At 30.6% G+C, this 17084-nt stretch overlaps 2 protein-coding genes across 15 annotated transcripts in view; both read left to right on the top strand.

The window, feature by feature from the left end:
* LOC132944446 (ankyrin-3-like) overlaps positions 1-17084 on the top strand; it is a 117764-nt gene that overhangs the window by 79428 nt on the left and 21252 nt on the right. The window lies entirely within an intron of this gene.
* The window catches only part of LOC132944656 (uncharacterized), a 41689-nt gene that overhangs the window by 22137 nt on the left and 2468 nt on the right, over positions 1-17084 (top strand). Inside the window, exons 25-38 of the mRNA XM_061014118.1 lie at positions 8-661; positions 731-1384; positions 1454-2107; positions 2177-2830; positions 2900-3553; positions 3623-4276; positions 4346-5113; positions 5183-5836; positions 5906-8005; positions 8075-8728; positions 8798-14512; positions 14582-15235; positions 15305-15712; positions 15824-17084. The exon at positions 15824-17084 is cut by the window's right edge and continues 886 nt beyond it. Of these exons, the coding sequence (XP_060870101.1) occupies positions 8-661; positions 731-1384; positions 1454-2107; positions 2177-2830; positions 2900-3553; positions 3623-4276; positions 4346-5113; positions 5183-5836; positions 5906-8005; positions 8075-8728; positions 8798-14512; positions 14582-15235; positions 15305-15712; positions 15824-17084 (16138 nt within the window). The remainder of the gene's footprint in view (positions 1-7; positions 662-730; positions 1385-1453; positions 2108-2176; positions 2831-2899; positions 3554-3622; positions 4277-4345; positions 5114-5182; positions 5837-5905; positions 8006-8074; positions 8729-8797; positions 14513-14581; positions 15236-15304; positions 15713-15823) is intronic.

Here is a 17084-nt window from a genome sequence, read left to right as displayed (position 1 = left end):
AAAACAGAAAAATATTTAGGGGAAAAAACTGATCTAATTAAATCTGACTCGACAGAATCAGTTAAATCAACGATAAGTGACAAAGTAGGAATTACCAAACATGTTATAGCTACTGACAAACCAACGAGTGATAGAACAGTTGTAACTAAATCTGACTCTAATGAATCAATTAAATCAATAATTAGTGATAAAGACAAACATGAAATTACTACATTCGAAAAACATACTGATAAACCAACGAGTGATAAGACAAGCTTATCTAAATCCGATTCTTTGGAATCCGTAAAATCCGATAAAAACGATAAAGAATTATCCGCTGTTATAAAAGACGGTACAAAAATAGACAAAATAATAAGTGAAAAATCTGATTCCGTCATTTGTGATACTCAAAAACTTTTAGCAACACAAATCGAAAGTAAGGAAACTGTCTCACATGAAACAATAACAGGAAAACATACAGGGGATAAAACTGATTTAATTAAATCTGACTCATTAGAATCAATAATATCCGATAAAAGTGAAAATGATACAGACAAACCAAGTAGTGATAAAACGTGTTTAACCAAATCGGTCTCAAAAGAATCCGTAAAATCCGATAAAAGTGATAAAGATTCATCCAAAATGGATAAAATTCTAACTGAAACAACTGATTCTATCGTTGGTGATACTAAAAAACTTATAACAACACATACCGAAAGTAAGGAAACTGTCACACATGAAACAAAAACAGAAAAATATTTAGGGGAAAAAACTGATCTAATTAAATCTGACTCGACAGAATCAGTTAAATCAACGATAAGTGACAAAGTAGGAATTACCAAACATGTTATAGCTACTGACAAACCAACGAGTGATAAAACAGTTGTAACTAAATCTGACTCTAAAGAATCAATTAAATCAATAATTAGTGATAAAGACAAACATGAAATTACTACATTCGAAAAACATACTGATAAACCAACGAGTGATAAGACAAGCTTATCTAAATCCGATTCTTTGGAATCCGTAAAATCCGATAAAAACGATAAAGAATTATCCGCTGTTATAAAAGACGGTACAAAAATAGACAAAATAATAAGTGAAAAATCTGATTCCGTCATTGGTGATACTCAAAAACTTTTAGCAACACAAATCGAAAGTAAGGAAACTGTCTCACATGAAACAATAACAGGAAAACATACGGGGGATAAAACTGATTTAATTAAATCTGACTCATTAGAATCAATAATATCCGATAAAAGTGAAAATGATACAGACAAACCAAGTAGTGATAAAACGTGTTTAACCAAATCGGTCTCAAAAGAATCCGTAAAATCCGATAAAAGTGATAAAGATTCATCCAAAATGGATAAAATTCTAACTGAAACAACTGATTCTATCGTTGGTGATACTAAAAAACTTATAACAACACATACCGAAAGTAAGGAAACTGTCACAAATGAAACAAAAACAGAAAAATATTTAGGGGAAAAAACTGATCTAATTAAATCTGACTCGACAGAATCAGTTAAATCAACGATAAGTGACAAAGTAGGAATTACCAAACATGTTATAGCTACTGACAAACCAACGAGTGATAGAACAGTTGTAACTAAATCTGACTCTAATGAATCAATTAAATCAATAATTAGTGATAAAGACAAACATGAAATTACTACATTCGAAAAACATACTGATAAACCAACGAGTGATAAGACAAGCTTATCTAAATCCGATTCTTTGGAATCCGTAAAATCCGATAAAAACGATAAAGAATTATCCGCTGTTATAAAAGACGGTACAAAAATAGACAAAATAATAGGTGAAAAATCTGATTCCGTCATTTGTGATACTCAAAAACTTTTAGCAACACAAATCGAAAGTAAGGAAACTGTCTCACATGAAACAATAACAGGAAAACATACAGGGGATAAAACTGATTTAATTAAATCTGACTCATTAGAATCAATAATATCCGATAAAAGTGAAAATGATACAGACAAACCAAGTAGTGATAAAACGTGTTTAACCAAATCGGTCTCAAAAGAATCCGTAAAATCCGATAAAAGTGATAAAGATTCATCCAAAATGGATAAAATTCTAACTGAAACAACTGATTCTATCGTTGGTGATACTAAAAAACTTATAACAACACATACCGAAAGTAAGGAAACTGTCACACATGAAACAAAAACAGAAAAATATTTAGGGGAAAAAACTGATCTAATTAAATCTGACTCGACAGAATCAGTTAAATCAACGATAAGTGACAAAGTAGGAATTACCAAACATGTTATAGCTACTGACAAACCAACGAGTGATAAAACAGTTGTAACTAAATCTGACTCTAAAGAATCAATTAAATCAATAATTAGTGATAAAGACAAACATGAAATTACTACATTCGAAAAACATACTGATAAACCAACGAGTGATAAGACAAGCTTATCTAAATCCGATTCTTTGGAATCCGTAAAATCCGATAAAAACGATAAAGAATTATCCGCTGTTATAAAAGACGGTACAAAAATAGACAAAATAATAAGTGAAAAATCTGATTCCGTCATTGGTGATACTCAAAAACTTTTAGCAACACAAATCGAAAGTAAGGAAACTGTCTCACATGAAACAATAACAGGAAAACATACGGGGGATAAAACTGATTTAATTAAATCTGACTCATTAGAATCAATAATATCCGATAAAAGTGAAAATGATACAGACAAACCAAGTAGTGATAAAACGTGTTTAACCAAATCGGTCTCAAAAGAATCCGTAAAATCCGATAAAAGTGATAAAGATTCATCCAAAATGGATAAAATTCTAACTGAAACAACTGATTCTATCGTTGGTGATACTAAAAAACTTATAACAACACATACCGAAAGTAAGGAAACTGTCACAAATGAAACAAAAACAGAAAAATATTTAGGGGAAAAAACTGATCTAATTAAATCTGACTCGACAGAATCAGTTAAATCAACGATAAGTGACAAAGTAGGAATTACCAAACATGTTATAGCTACTGACAAACCAACGAGTGATAGAACAGTTGTAACTAAATCTGACTCTAATGAATCAATTAAATCAATAATTAGTGATAAAGACAAACATGAAATTACTACATTCGAAAAACATACTGATAAACCAACGAGTGATAAGACAAGCTTATCTAAATCCGATTCTTTGGAATCCGTAAAATCCGATAAAAACGATAAAGAATTATCCGCTGTTATAAAAGACGGTACAAAAATAGACAAAATAATAGGTGAAAAATCTGATTCCGTCATTTGTGATACTCAAAAACTTTTAGCAACACAAATCGAAAGTAAGGAAACTGTCTCACATGAAACAATAACAGGAAAACATACAGGGGATAAAACTGATTTAATTAAATCTGACTCATTAGAATCAATAATATCCGATAAAAGTGAAAATGATACAGACAAACCAAGTAGTGATAAAACGTGTTTAACCAAATCGGTCTCAAAAGAATCCGTAAAATCCGATAAAAGTGATAAAGATTCATCCAAAATGGATAAAATTCTAACTGAAACAACTGATTCTATCGTTGGTGATACTAAAAAACTTATAACAACACATACCGAAAGTAAGGAAACTGTCACACATGAAACAAAAACAGAAAAATATTTAGGGGAAAAAACTGATCTAATTAAATCTGACTCGACAGAATCAGTTAAATCAACGATAAGTGACAAAGTAGGAATTACCAAACATGTTATAGCTACTGACAAACCAACGAGTGATAAAACAGTTGTAACTAAATCTGACTCTAAAGAATCAATTAAATCAATAATTAGTGATAAAGACAAACATGAAATTACTACATTCGAAAAACATACTGATAAACCAACGAGTGATAAGACAAGCTTATCTAAATCCGATTCTTTGGAATCCGTAAAATCCGATAAAAACGATAAAGAATTATCCGCTGTTATAAAAGACGGTACAAAAATAGACAAAATAATAAGTGAAAAATCTGATTCCGTCATTGGTGATACTCAAAAACTTTTAGCAACACAAATCGAAAGTAAGGAAACTGTCTCACATGAAACAATAACAGGAAAACATACGGGGGATAAAACTGATTTAATTAAATCTGACTCATTAGAATCAATAATATCCGATAAAAGTGAAAATGATACAGACAAACCAAGTAGTGATAAAACGTGTTTAACCAAATCGGTCTCAAAAGAATCCGTAAAATCCGATAAAAGTGATAAAGATTCAACCAAAATGGATAAAATTCTAACTGAAACAACTGATTCTATCGTTGGTGATACTAAAAAACTTATAACAACACATACCGAAAGTAAGGAAACTGTCACACATGAAACAAAAACAGAAAAACATTTAGGGGAAAAAACTGATCTAATTAAATCTGACTCGACAGAATCAGTTAAATCAACGATAAGTGACAAAGTAGGAATTACCAAACATGTTATAGCTACTGACAAACCAACGAGTGATAAAACAGTTGTAACTAAATCTGACTCTAAAGAATCAATTAAATCAATTATAAGTGATAAAGACAAACATGAAATTACTACATTCGAAAAACATACTGACAAACCAACGAGTGATAAAACAGTTGTAACTAAATCTGACTCTAATGAATCAATTAAATCAATAATTAGTGATAAAGACAAACATGAAATTACTACATTCGAAAAACATACTGATAAACCAACGAGTGATAAGACAAGCTTATCTAAATCCGATTCTTTGGAATCCGTAAAATCCGATAAAAACGATAAAGAATTATCCGCTGTTATAAAAGACGGTACAAAAATAGACAAAATAATAAGTGAAAAATCTGATTCCGTCATTGGTGATACTCAAAAACTTTTAGCAACACAAATCGAAAGTAAGGAAACTGTCTCACATGAAACAATAACAGGAAAACATACGGGGGATAAAACTGATTTAATTAAATCTGACTCATTAGAATCAATAATATCCGATAAAAGTGAAAATGATACAGACAAACCAAGTAGTGATAAAACGTGTTTAACCAAATCGGTCTCAAAAGAATCCGTAAAATCCGATAAAAGTGATAAAGATTCAACCAAAATGGATAAAATTCTAACTGAAACAACTGATTCTATCGTTGGTGATACTAAAAAACTTATAACAACACATACCGAAAGTAAGGAAACTGTCACACATGAAACAAAAACAGAAAAACATTTAGGGGAAAAAACTGATCTAATTAAATCTGACTCGACAGAATCAGTTAAATCAACGATAAGTGACAAAGTAGGAATTACCAAACATGTTATAGCTACTGACAAACCAACGAGTGATAAAACAGTTGTAACTAAATCTGACTCTAAAGAATCAATTAAATCAATAATTAGTGATAAAGACAAACATGAAATTACTACATTCGAAAAACATACTGATAAACCAACGAGTGATAAGACAAGCTTATCTAAATCCGATTCTTTGGAATCCGTAAAATCCGATAAAAACGATAAAGAATTATCCGCTGTTATAAAAGACGGTACAAAAATAGACAAAATAATAAGTGAAAAATCTGATTCCGTCATTGGTGATACTCAAAAACTTTTAGCAACACAAATCGAAAGTAAGGAAACTGTCTCACATGAAACAATAACAGGAAAACATACGGGGGATAAAACTGATTTAATTAAATCTGACTCATTAGAATCAATAATATCCGATAAAAGTGAAAATGATACAGACAAACCAAGTAGTGATAAAACGTGTTTAACCAAATCGGTCTCAAAAGAATCCGTAAAATCCGATAAAAGTGATAAAGATTCAACCAAAATGGATAAAATTCTAACTGAAACAACTGATTCTATCGTTGGTGATACTAAAAAACTTATAACAACACATACCGAAAGTAAGGAAACTGTCACACATGAAACAAAAACAGAAAAACATTTAGGGGAAAAAACTGATCTAATTAAATCTGACTCGACAGAATCAGTTAAATCAACGATAAGTGACAAAGTAGAAATTACCAAACATGTTATAGCTACTGACAAACCAACGAGTGATAAAACAGTTGTAACTAAATCTGACTCTAAAGAATCAATTAAATCAATAATTAGTGATAAAGACAAACATGAAATTACTACATTCGAAAAACATACTGATAAACCAACGAGTGATAAGACAAGCTTATCTAAATCCGATTCTTTGGAATCCGTAAAATCCGATAAAAACGATAAAGAATTATCCGCTGTTATAAAAGACGGTACAAAAATAGACAAAATAATAAGTGAAAAATCTGATTCCGTCATTGGTGATACTCAAAAACTTTTAGCAACACAAATCGAAAGTAAGGAAACTGTCTCACATGAAACAATAACAGGAAAACATACGGGGGATAAAACTGATTTAATTAAATCTGACTCATTAGAATCAATAATATCCGATAAAAGTGAAAATGATACAGACAAACCAAGTAGTGATAAAACGTGTATAACCAAATCGGTCTCAAAAGAATCCGTAAAATCCGATAAAAGTGATAAAGATTCAACCAAAATGGATAAAATTCTAACTGAAACAACTGATTCTATCGTTGGTGATACTAAAAAACTTATAACAACACTTACCGAAAGTAAGGAAACTGTCACACATGAAACAAAAACAGAAAAACATTTAGGGGAAAAAACTGATCTAATTAAATCTGACTCGACAGAATCAGTTAAATCAACGATAAGTGACAAAGTAGGAATTACCAAACATGTTATAGCTACTGACAAACCAACGAGTGATAAAACAGTTGTAACTAAATCTGACTCTAAAGAATCAATTAAATCAATAATTAGTGATAAAGACAAACATGAAATTACTACATTCGAAAAACATACTGATAAACCAACGAGTGATAAGACAAGCTTATCTAAATCCGATATTGTGGAATCCGTAAAATCCGATAAAAACGATAAAGAATTATCCGCTGTTATAAAAGACGGTACAAAAATAGACAAAATAATAAGTGAAAAATCTGATTCCGTCATTGGTGATACTCAAAAACTTTTAGCAACACAAATCGAAAGTAAGGAAACTGTCTCACATGAAACAATAACAGGAAAACATACGGGGGATAAAACTGATTTAATTAAATCTGACTCATTAGAATCAATAATATCCGATAAAAGTGAAAATGATACAGACAAACCAAGTAGGGATAAAACGTGTTTAACTAAATCGGTCTCAAAAGAATCCGTAAAATCCGATAAAAGTGATAAAGATTCAACCAAAATGGATAAAATTCTAACTGAAACAACTGATTCTATCGTTGGTGATACTAAAAAACTTATAACAACACATACCGAAAGTAAGGAAACTGTCACACATGAAACAATAACAGAAAAACATTTAGGGGAAAAAACTGATCTAATTAAATCTGACTCGACAGAATCAGTTAAATCAACGATAAGTGACAAAGTAGGAATTACTAAACATGTTCTAGCTACTGACAAACCAACGAGAGATAAAACGGTTGTAACTAAATCTGACTCTAAAGAATCAATTAAATCAATAATTAGTGATAAAGACAAACATGAAATTACTACATTCGAAAAACATACTGATAAACCAACGAGTGATAAGACAAGCTTATCTAAATCCGATATTGTGGAATCCGTAAAATCCGATAAAAACGATAAAGAATTATCCACTGTTTTAAAAGACGGTACAAAAATAGACAAAATAATAAGTGAAAAATCTGATTCCGTCATTGGTGATACTCAAAAACTATTAGCAACACAAATCGAAAGTAAGGAAACTGTCTCACATGAAACAATAACAGGAAAACATACGGGGGATCATACTGATTTAATTAAATCTGACTCATTAGAATCAATAATATCCGATAAAAGTGAAAATGATACAGACAAACCAAGTAGGGATAATACGTGTTTAACTAAATCGGTCTCAAAAGAATCCGTAAAATCCGATAAAAGTGATAAAGATTCATCCAAATTGGAGAAAATTCTAACTGAAACAACTGATTCCATCGTTGGTGATACTAAAAAACTTATAACAACACATACCGAAAGTAAGGAAACTGTCACACATGAAACAAAAACAGAAAAACATTTAGGGGAAAAAACTGATCTAATTAAATCTGACTCGACAGAATCAGTTAAATCAACGATAAGTGACAAAGTAGGAATTACTAAACATGTTCTAGCTACTGACAAACCAACGAGAGATAAAACGGTTGTAACTAAATCTGACTCTAAAGAATCAATTAAATCAATAATTAGTGATAAAGACAAACATGAAATTACTACATTCGAAAAACATACTGATAAACCAACGAGTGATAAGACAAGCTTATCTAAATCCGATTCTTTGGAATCCGTAAAATCCGATAAAAACGATAAAGAATTATCCGCTGTTATAAAAGACGGTACAAAAATAGACAAAATAATAAGTGAAAAATCTGATTCCGTCATTGGTGATACTCAAAAACTTTTAGCAACACAAATCGAAAGTAAGGAAACTGTCTCACATGAAACAATAACAGGAAAACATACGGGGGATAAAACTGATTTAATTAAATCTGACTCATTAGAATCAATAATATCCGATAAAAGTGAAAATGATACAGACAAACCAAGTAGTGATAAAACGTGTTTAACCAAATCGGTCTCAAAAGAATCCGTAAAATCCGATAAAAGTGATAAAGATTCAACCAAAATGGATAAAATTCTAACTGAAACAACTGATTCTATCGTTGGTGATACTAAAAAACTTATAACAACACATACCGAAAGTAAGGAAACTGTCACACATGAAACAAAAACAGAAAAACATTTAGGGGAAAAAACTGATCTAATTAAATCTGACTCGACAGAATCAGTTAAATCAACGATAAGTGACAAAGTAGAAATTACCAAACATGTTATAGCTACTGACAAACCAACGAGTGATAAAACAGTTGTAACTAAATCTGACTCTAAAGAATCAATTAAATCAATAATTAGTGATAAAGACAAACATGAAATTACTACATTCGAAAAACATACTGATAAACCAACGAGTGATAAGACAAGCTTATCTAAATCCGATTCTTTGGAATCCGTAAAATCCGATAAAAACGATAAAGAATTATCCGCTGTTATAAAAGACGGTACAAAAATAGACAAAATAATAAGTGAAAAATCTGATTCCGTCATTGGTGATACTCAAAAACTTTTAGCAACACAAATCGAAAGTAAGGAAACTGTCTCACATGAAACAATAACAGGAAAACATACGGGGGATAAAACTGATTTAATTAAATCTGACTCATTAGAATCAATAATATCCGATAAAAGTGAAAATGATACAGACAAACCAAGTAGTGATAATACGTGTTTAACCAAATCGGTCTCAAAAGAATCCGTAATATCCGATAAAAGTGATAATGATTCATCCAAAATGGATAAAATTCTAACTGAAAGAACTGATTCCATCGTTGGTGATACTAAAAAACTTATAACAACACATACCGAAAGTAAGGTAACTGTCACACATGAAACAATAACAGAAAAACATTTAGGGCAAAAAACTGATCTAATTAAATCTGACTCGACAGAATCAGTTAAATCAACGATAAGTGACAAAGAAGGAATTACCAAACATGTTATAGCTACTGACAAACCAACGAGTGATAAAACGGTTGTAACTAAATCTGACTCTAAAGAATCAATTAAATCAATAATTAGTGATAAAGACAAACATGAAATTACTACATTCGAAAAACATGCTGATAAACCAACGAGTGATAAGACAAGCTTATCTAAATCCGATTCTTTGGAATCCGTAAAATCCGATAAAAACGATAAAGAATTATCCGCTGTTATAAAAGACGGTACAAAAATGGACAAAATAATAAGTGAAAAATCTGATTCCGTCATTGGTGATACTCAAAAACTATTAGCAACACAAATCGAAAGTAAGGATACTGTCTCACATGAAACAATAACAGGAAAACATACGGGGGATAAAACTAATTTAATTAAATCTGACTCATTAGAATCAATAATATCCGATAAAAGTGAAAATGATACAGACAAACCAAGTAGTGATAAAACGTGTTTAACCAAATCGGTCTCAAAAGAATCCGTAAAATCCGATAAAAGTGATAAAGATTCATCCAAAATGGATAAAATTCTAACTGAAACAACTGATTCCATCGTTGGTGATACTAAAAAACTTATAACAACACATACCGAAAGTAAGGAAACTGTCACACATGAAACAATAACAGAAAAACATTTAGGGGAAAAAACTGATCTAATTAAATCTGACTCGACAGAATCAGTTAAATCAACGATAAGTGACAAAGTAGGAATTACTAAACATGTTCTAGATACTGACAAACCAACGAGTGATAAAACGGTTGTAACTAAATCTGACTCTAAAGAATCAATTAAATCAATAATTAGTGATAAAGACAAACATGAAATTACTACATTCGAAAAACATACTGATAAACCAACGAGTGATAAGACAAGCTTATCTAAATCCGATATTGTGGAATCCGTAAAATCCGATAAAAACGATAAAGAATTATCCGCAGTTATAAAAGACGGTACAAAAATAGACAAAATAATAAGTGAAAAATCTGATTCCGTCATTGGTGATACTCAAAAACTATTAGCAACACAAATCGAAAGTAAGGAAACTGTCTCACATGAAACAATAACAGGAAAACATACGGGGGATCATACTGATTTAATTAAATCTGACTCATTAGAATCAATAATATCCGATAAAAGTGAAAATGATACAGACAAACCAAGTAGGGATAATACGTGTTTAACTAAATCGGTCTCAAAAGAATCCGTAAAATCCGATAAAAGTGATAAAGATTCATCCAAATTGGAGAAAATTCTAACTGAAACAACTGATTCCATCGTTGGTGATACTAAAAAACTTATAACAACACATACCGAAAGTAAGGAAACTGTCACACATGAAACAAAAACAGAAAAACATTTAGGGGAAAAAACTGATCTAATTAAATCTGACTCGACAGAATCAGTTAAATCAACGATAAGTGACAAAGTAGGAATTACTAAACATGTTCTAGCTACTGACAAACCAACGAGAGATAAAACGGTTGTAACTAAATCTGACTCTAAAGAATCAATTAAATCAATAATTAGTGATAAAGACAAACATGAAATTACTACATTCGAAAAACATACTGATAAACCAACGAGTGATAAGACAAGCTTATCTAAATCCGATATTGTGGAATCCGTAAAATCCGATAAAAACGATAAAGAATTATCCGCTGTTATAAAAGACGGTACAAAAATGGACAAAATAATAAGTGAAAAATCTGTTTCCGTCATTGGTGATACTCAAAAACTATTAGCAACACAAATCGAAAGTAAGGAAACTGTCTCACATGAAACAATAACAGGAAAACATACGGGGGATAATACTGATTTAATTAAATCTGACTCATTAGAATCAATAATATCCGATAAAAGTGAAAATGATACAGACAAACCAAGTAGTGATAAAACGTGTTTAACCAAATCGGTCTCAAAAGAATCCGTAAAATCCGATAAAAGTGATAAAGATTCATCCAAAATGGAGAAAATTCTAACTGAAACAACTGATTCCATCGTTGGTGATACTAAAAAACTTATAACAACACATACCGAAAGTAAGGAAACTGTCACACATGAAACAAAAACAGAAAAACATTTAGGGGAAAAAACTGATCTAATTAAATCTGACTCGACAGAATCAGTTAAATCAACAATAAGTGACAAAGTAGGAATTACCAAACATGTTATAGCTACTGACAAACCAACGAGTGATAAAACAGTTGTAACTAAATCTGACTCGAAAGAATCAATTAAATCAATTATTAGTGATAAAGACAAACATGAAATTACTACATTCGAAAAACATACTGATAAACCAATGAGTGATAAGACAAGCTTATCTAAATCCGATATTGTGGAATCCGTAAAATCCGATAAAAACGATAAAGAATTATCCGCTGTTATAAAAGACGGTACAAAAATAGACAAAATAATAAGTGAAAAATCTGATTCCGTCATTGGTGATACTCAAAAACTATTAGCAACACAAATCGAAAGTAAGGAAACTGTCTCACATGAAACAATAACAGGAAAACATACGGGGGATAAAACTGATTTAATTAAATCTGACTCATTAGAATCAATAATATCCGATAAAAGTGAAAATGATACAGACAAACCAAGTAGGGATAAAACGTGTTTAACCAAATCGGTCTCAAAAGAATCCGTAAAATCCGATAAAAGTGATAAAGATTCATCCAAAATGGATAAAATTCTAACTGAAACAACTGATTCCATCGTTGGTGATACTAAAATACTTATAACAACACATACCGAAAGTAAGGAAACTGTCACACATGAAACAATAACAGAAAAACATTTAGGGGAAAAAACTGATCTAATTAAATCTGACTCGACAGAATCAGTTAAATCAACGATAAGTGACAAAGAAGGAATTACCAAACATGTTATAGCTACTGACAAACCAACGAGTGATAAAACGGTTGTAACTAAATTTGACTCTAAAGAATCAATTAAATCAATAATTAGTGATAAAGACAAACATGAAATTACTACATTCGAAAAACATACTGATAAACCAACGAGTGATAAGACTAGCTTATCTAAATCCGATATTGTGGAATCCGTAAAATCCGATAAAAACGATAAAGAATTATCCGCTGTTATAAAAGACGGTACAAAAATAGACAAAATAATAAGTGAAAAATCTGATTCCGTCATTGGTGATACTCAAAAACTATTAGCAACACAAATTGAAAGTAAGGAAACTGTCTCACATGAAACAATAACAGGAAAACATACGGGGGATAAAACTGATTTAATTAAATCTGACTCATTAGAATCAATAATATCCGATAAAAGTGAAAATGATACAGACAAACCAAGTAGTGATAAAACGTGTTTAACCAAATCGGTCTCAAAAGAATCCGTAAAATCCGATAAAAGTGACAATGATTCATCCAAAATGGATAAAATTCTAACTGAAACAACTGATTCCATCGTTGGTGATACTAAAAAACTTATAACAACACATACCGAAAGTAAGGAAACTGTCACACATGAAACAATAACAGAAAAACATTTAGGGGAAAAAACTGATCTAATTAAATCTGACTCGACAGAATCAGTTAAATCAACGATAAGTGACAAAGAAGGAATTACCAAACATGTCTTAGCTACTGACAAACCAACGAGTGATAAAACGGTTGTAACTAAATCTGACTCTAAAGAATCAATTAAATCAATAATTAGTGATAAAGACAAACATGAAATTACTACATTCGAAAAACATACTGATAAACCAATGAGTGATAAGACAAGCTTATCTAAATCCGATATTGTGGAATCCGTAAAATCCGATAAAAACGATAAAGAATTATCCGCTGTTATAAAAGACGGTACAAAAATAGACAAAATAATAAGTGAAAAATCTGATTCCGTCATTGGTGATACTCAAAAACTATTAGCAACACAAATCGAAAGTAAGGAAACTGTCTCACATGAAACAATAACAGGAAAACATACGGGGGATAAAACTGATTTAATTAAATCTGACTCATTAGAATCAATAATATCCGATAAAAGTGAAAATGATACAGACAAACCAAGTAGTGATAAAACGTGTTTAACCAAATCGGTCTCAAAAGAATCCGTAAAATCCGATAAAAGTGACAATGATTCATCCAAAATGGATAAAATTCTAACTGAAACAACTGATTCCATCGTTGGTGATACTAAAAAACTTATAACAACACATACCGAAAGTAAGGAAACTGTCACACATGAAACAATAACAGAAAAACATTTAGGGGAAAAAACTGATCTAATTAAATCTGACTTGACAGAATCAGTTAAATCAACGATAAGTGACAAAGAAGGAATTACCAAACATGTCTTAGCTACTGACAAACCAACGAGTGATAAAACGGTTGTAACTAAATCTGACTCTAAAGAATCAATTAAATCAATAATTAGTGATAAAGACAAACATGAAATTACTACATTCGAAAAACATACTGATAAACCAATGAGTGATAAGACAAGCTTATCTAAATCCGATATTGTGGAATCCGTAAAATCCGATAAAAACGATAAAGAATTATCCGCTGTTATAAAAGACGGTACAAAAATAGACAAAATAATAAGTGAAAAATCTGATTCCGTCATTGGTGATACTCAAAAACTATTAGCAACACAAATCGAAAGTAAGGAAACTGTCTCACATGAAACAATAACAGGAAAACATACGGGGGATAAAACTGATTTAATTAAATCTGACTCATTAGAATCAATAATATCCGATAAAAGTGAAAATGATACAGACAAACCAAGTAGTGATAAAACGTGTTTAACCAAATCGGTCTCAAAAGAATCCATAAAATCCGATAAAAGTGATAAAGATTCATCCAAAATGGATAAAATTCTAACTGAAACAACTGATTCCATCGTTGGTGATACTAAAAAACTTATAACAACACATACCGAAAGTAAGGAAACTGTCACACATGAAACAAAAACAGAAAAACATTTAGGGGAAAAAACTGATCTAATTAAATCTGACTCGACAGAATCAGTTAAATCAACGATAAGTGACAAAGTAGGAATTACCAAACATGTTATAGCTACTGGCAAACCAACGAGTGATAAAACAGTTGTAACTAAATCTGACTCTAAAGAATCAATTAAATCAATTATTAGTGATAAAGACAAACATGAAATTACTACATTCGAAACACATACTGATAAACCAACGAGTGATAAGACAAGCTTATCTAAATCCGATTCTTTGGAATCCGTAAAATCCGATAAAAACGATAAAGAATTATCCGCTGTTATAAAAGACGGTACAAAAATAGACAAAATAATAAGTGAAAAATCTGATTCCGTCATTGGTGATACTCAAAAACTATTAGCAACACAAATTGAAAGTAAGGAAACTGTCTCACATGAAACAATAACAGGAAAACATACGGGGGATAAAACTGATTTAATTAAATCTGACTCATTAGAATCAATAATATCCGATAAAAGTGAAAATGATACAGACAAACCAAGTAGTGATAAAACGTGTTTAACCAAATCGGTCTCAAAAGAATCCGTAAAATCCGATAAAAGTGATAAAGATTCATCCAAAATGGATAAAATTCTAACTGAAACAACTGATTCCATCGTTGGTGATACTAAAAAACTTATAACAACACATACCGAAAGTAAGGAAACTGTCACACATGAAACAAAAACAGAAAAACATTTAGGGGAAAAAACTGATCTAATTAAATCTGACTCGACAGAATCAGTTAAATCAACGATAAGTGACAAAGAAGGAATTACCAAACATGTTATAGCTACTGGCAAACCAACGAGTGATAAAACAGTTGTAACTAAATCTGACTCTAAAGAATCAATTAAATCAATTATTAGTGATAAAGACAAACATGAAATTACTACGTTCGAAAAACATACTGATAAACCAACGAGTGATAAGACAAGCTTATCTAAATCCGATTCTTTGGAATCCGTAAAATCCGATAAAAACGATAAAGAATTATCCGCTGTTATAAAAGACGGTACAAAAATAGACAAAATAATAAGTGAAAAATCTGATTCCGTCATTGGTGATACTCAAAAACTATTAGCAACACAAATTGAAAGTAAGGAAACTGTCTCACATGAAACAATAACAGGAAAACATACGGGGGATAAAACTGATTTAATTAAATCTGACTCATTAGAATCAATAATATCCGATAAATTTGAAAAAGATACTGACAAACCTTCTAGTGATAAAACGAGTTTAACTAAATCGGTTTCAAAAGAATCCGTAAAATCCGATGTTGTTTTTGATACTATTTCAGAAATAACAAACGCATCAGTTCATATTTTGACTGATAACAATGTTTATGTTTCAACTCATATACATACTAATCAGAATGAGGATACTTCTGTTGTAATTAATGATGAAATTAGTTGTCCTGGGTCAAATCGTTTTGATAATTTGGAAATTGATACTTTAACGTCAATTGGTAGTTATAAATCTTCAAATGAATTTAAAGATTCTTCTATTGAAAAGTCTAATTTTGAATTAAGTGAAAGTTTGTGTGAATTTATGAATGTGACATCTACAACTTTAGGTCATTTTGAATTTGATCACAGTTTGAACGAATCTGAGGATGTCGATAATACATCAAATTGTGAGAATGTTAGTTTAGTGCAAGATACTAGTTTTGATAACATTGAATTAAGTAAACAAGGTATTGAAAATAGTTTAAAATATCATAAATTGAAAAATATTGATATTCGTGAGAATTTCTCCATGGGTACCAAATCTAAAACTGATCATGGTGCGCCTCCAAATAATTCAAATAACGTGTCTAATAAATTTGAAGTTATTTCAAGTAGTTCAAATGAAGAGAATGTAAGTAAAAAATCGTATGGAATTAGAAGAACAGATATCACAAAATCAGGGTTCAGTTCTTTGAAGAAAACAAAAGATTTAGGTAGTTTTAATAATGTATTTATGAAGAAAGATACCAAATCAAATGAAATTATTAAACCTGAAACTATTGGTGTTACACGCAGTTCTTCTTTACGCTCAAATACATCTACAATATCTAAATCATATACGTCATCTAATAAATCTAAAGTTATGAGATCTGAAAGTACAAAGATTGTTCGTTCCTCTTTTGAATCCAAATCATCAATGCAAAATATTAGTGCAACGAGTCAAAGTAGAAGTGTCAGCACTAAATCCAATTCAACCAGGTCATCAAATAGCTTAAGAACAAAGGCTGATACAGAATTGAAAGATTTCAGATCATTGAACTCAACCAAAAACATTACACGAAATCTCGTATCATCTTCTGCATCTGAATTTCAAACCACAAATAACCGTGAACACAAATCTTCAACTCTCATTTCTAAAACCAATTCTTTAAATCAGTCTCTTACAAAAAAATCAATTAATGTCCGTCAAGAATTTAATACTGAAAGTAAAAACAACCAAACATTACGCGAAAATATAAC

This window comes from Metopolophium dirhodum, chromosome 5 (genome assembly GCF_019925205.1).
Source record: "Metopolophium dirhodum isolate CAU chromosome 5, ASM1992520v1, whole genome shotgun sequence".
Taxonomy (NCBI): domain Eukaryota; kingdom Metazoa; phylum Arthropoda; class Insecta; order Hemiptera; family Aphididae; genus Metopolophium; species Metopolophium dirhodum.
Note: the sequence above shows the minus strand (reverse complement) of the source record. Positions and strands in the feature narration are given on the sequence as shown.